Source organism: Gekko japonicus, unplaced genomic scaffold, assembly GCF_001447785.1.
Source record: "Gekko japonicus isolate JY-2015 unplaced genomic scaffold, Gekko_japonicus_V1.1 scaffold5212, whole genome shotgun sequence".
Lineage (NCBI taxonomy): Eukaryota > Metazoa > Chordata > Lepidosauria > Squamata > Gekkonidae > Gekko > Gekko japonicus.
The window spans coordinates 3,648-5,963 of NW_015172708.1; the positions used below are offsets into that span (position 1 = coordinate 3,648).

The window sequence follows — 2,316 nt, forward strand, 5'->3', positions numbered from 1 at the left end:
GGAGGCTCTGCCACTGAGCCAGGGTCTCGAGTCAAGGTCTTCCTCATCACCTTCTCCCTGGTTCTTTTAACTGGAGATGCCAGGGATTGAACCTGGGACCTTCCGCATGACAAGCAGAGGCTCTGCCACTGAGCCAGGGTCTCGAGTCAAGGTCTTCTTCATCACCTTCTCCCTGGTTCTTTTAACTGGAGGTGCCAGGGATTGAACCTGGGACCTTCTGCATGCCAAGCAGAGGCTCTGCCACTGAGCCAGGGTCTCGAGTCAAGGTCTTCCTCATCCCCGGCCTTCTCCCTGGTTCTTTTAACTGGAGATGCCAGGGATTGAACCTGGGACCTTCTGCATGCCAAGCAGAGGCTCTGCCACTGAGCCAGGGTCTCAGGTCAAGGTCTTTCCCATCACCTCCTGCCTGGTCCTTTTAACTGGAGATGCCAGGGATTGAACCTGGGACCTTTCATATGCCAAGCAAAGGCTCTGCCACTGAGCCCACAAGCCCCTCTTCCATCCCTCAGCCTAGGCAAGCAGCCCAGCCAGCCGGGCCTGACTCTGCCTCTAGCCGGGAGACAACAATACCTTTCTGGCATTCACAGCGTTGCTTATGCTTTGTCCCGCTTTTCAGAAACCATCAAACGGGAAAAGATGGACGTCTCGGATTAAACGCCCTCTCCTTCGACTCCTGGATCCAGCACATGAACACCCAAACATGCACTGATCGTTTTAATTCTTGGTCATTGTTTCTGGGTTTATTTTTTCCCCTTCCTCCCGGACTCGCTGAAAGCCGTCGGGCAGGGAGGGGAGCGTCTTTCTTTTTTTATTATTATTATTATTTGTCTCTGTTCAGCCTGTATCCGTGAGCAGTGTTCGTCTCTTTCGATGTTCCAGATTATCGACACCAGACCATCCCCGAGTGATCAGTTGTACAGTGCCTGCCACTTCATGCGTGTGCGTGTGGGCGTATGTGTGTGCGTGCGTGCGTTTGGGGGAGGGGCGGGGGTAAGGACAATGTTTTTATTATGCATTGTATTGGAAAAATTAATCTGCCACTTTGTACAAGTGGAAATTAACACTTTATGTAGTTTTTATATGTTGTAATATTTCTTCCAATAAATCTCTCCTATAAATTATGCAAAGGGGCATCCCCGACTTCCTTTCGGTGAATGATTTTGCCTTTCTCGTGCATTTGGCTGCAGGGCCGCGGTGGCTGAGGGGTTAAGATGCTGAACTGCAGACCGGAAGGTCGGTAGTTCAGCAGTTCGAGACCCGAGTGTGCCGCATGATGGAGTGAGCTCCCGTCTCTGGTCCCAGCTCTTGCCAACCTAGCAGTTCGAAAGCAAGAAATTGCAAGTAGATAGATAGGTTGACGGTAGTTAGAAACGCCGTAAAGTAGCAGAGACTCTGTTTCAGTATGTACAGAGTATTTACACTTTATTTACACTGGACACTGGAACATATATACAGTCCTTCTGAGTCAAACTCACTGTTCAAACTGACAAGGTGCTACGCAGGCAAACGATCCCACAAAAGAGATGTGTAGCACTGTACAAGTCACAATATATGTGTACACTGACCAATCAGGACACAGCAATGAACATTTAGCTGACTCATGGTGATTATGGCAGAGTCTGATGCAATCTACCAGTCACCGGACTCCTGACTGTCACTTTAGATCAGATAGATCTAACACTGCTGCTCATGGCTGACTGACAGCTTGCCAGTAATATCTCAAATACTGATTCAGTGGGGAGGTAACAGCGTTCCGTGCCCCTCGGCGTCTAGTCACGCCGGTCACCTGGCCACGGAAACGTCTTTGGACAGCGCTGGCTCTTCGGCTCGGAAACGGAGATTGAGCACGGCATCCCTAGAGTCGGATCCGACTGGCTTTTGAGCAAGGGAAACCTTTACTGTGGGTTTGGCTATGATCCCTGTCGGACTGAGACCCAGCAATGAACCCGCGAAGCTGCCTGACACGGAGTCTAGCCACCGGTCCATCAGGATCAGCATCGCCTACTCAGACTGGCAGCAGCTCTCCGGGGTCTCTGCTAAATGTCTTTCCCATCACCCACGGCCTGAGCTTTTTAACTGGAAAGGCTGGGACTTGAACTCGGGCCCTTCTGCATGCAAAGCAGATGCTGTACCACCGAGCCACAGCCATCCCGTGCTAATTAAGTAATTATCACAAGGCAGTGGGTGTGGTATAGCCAGGACTCGCAGGGCTCTTTTTGTAGAAAAAGCCCAGCAGGAACTCGTTAGCATAAAAGGCCATACCCAACAGCAGAACCCCATTAGCATATTAGGCCACACCCCTGACAGCACTGCTCA

General features: G+C 50.8%; 1 protein-coding gene across 1 annotated transcript in view; it reads left to right on the forward strand.

Annotated features, from left to right (window-relative positions):
- Positions 1-1,108, forward strand: part of DNMT1 (DNA (cytosine-5-)-methyltransferase 1) — a gene marked incomplete at its 5' end in the record, with an annotated part of 4,526 nt that extends 3,418 nt beyond the window's left edge. Inside the window, one exon of the mRNA XM_015421801.1 lies at positions 617-1,108. Within this exon, the coding sequence (XP_015277287.1) occupies positions 617-654 (38 nt within the window). The remainder of the gene's footprint in view (positions 1-616) is intronic.
- Positions 1,109-2,316: the final 1,208 nt, after the last annotated feature.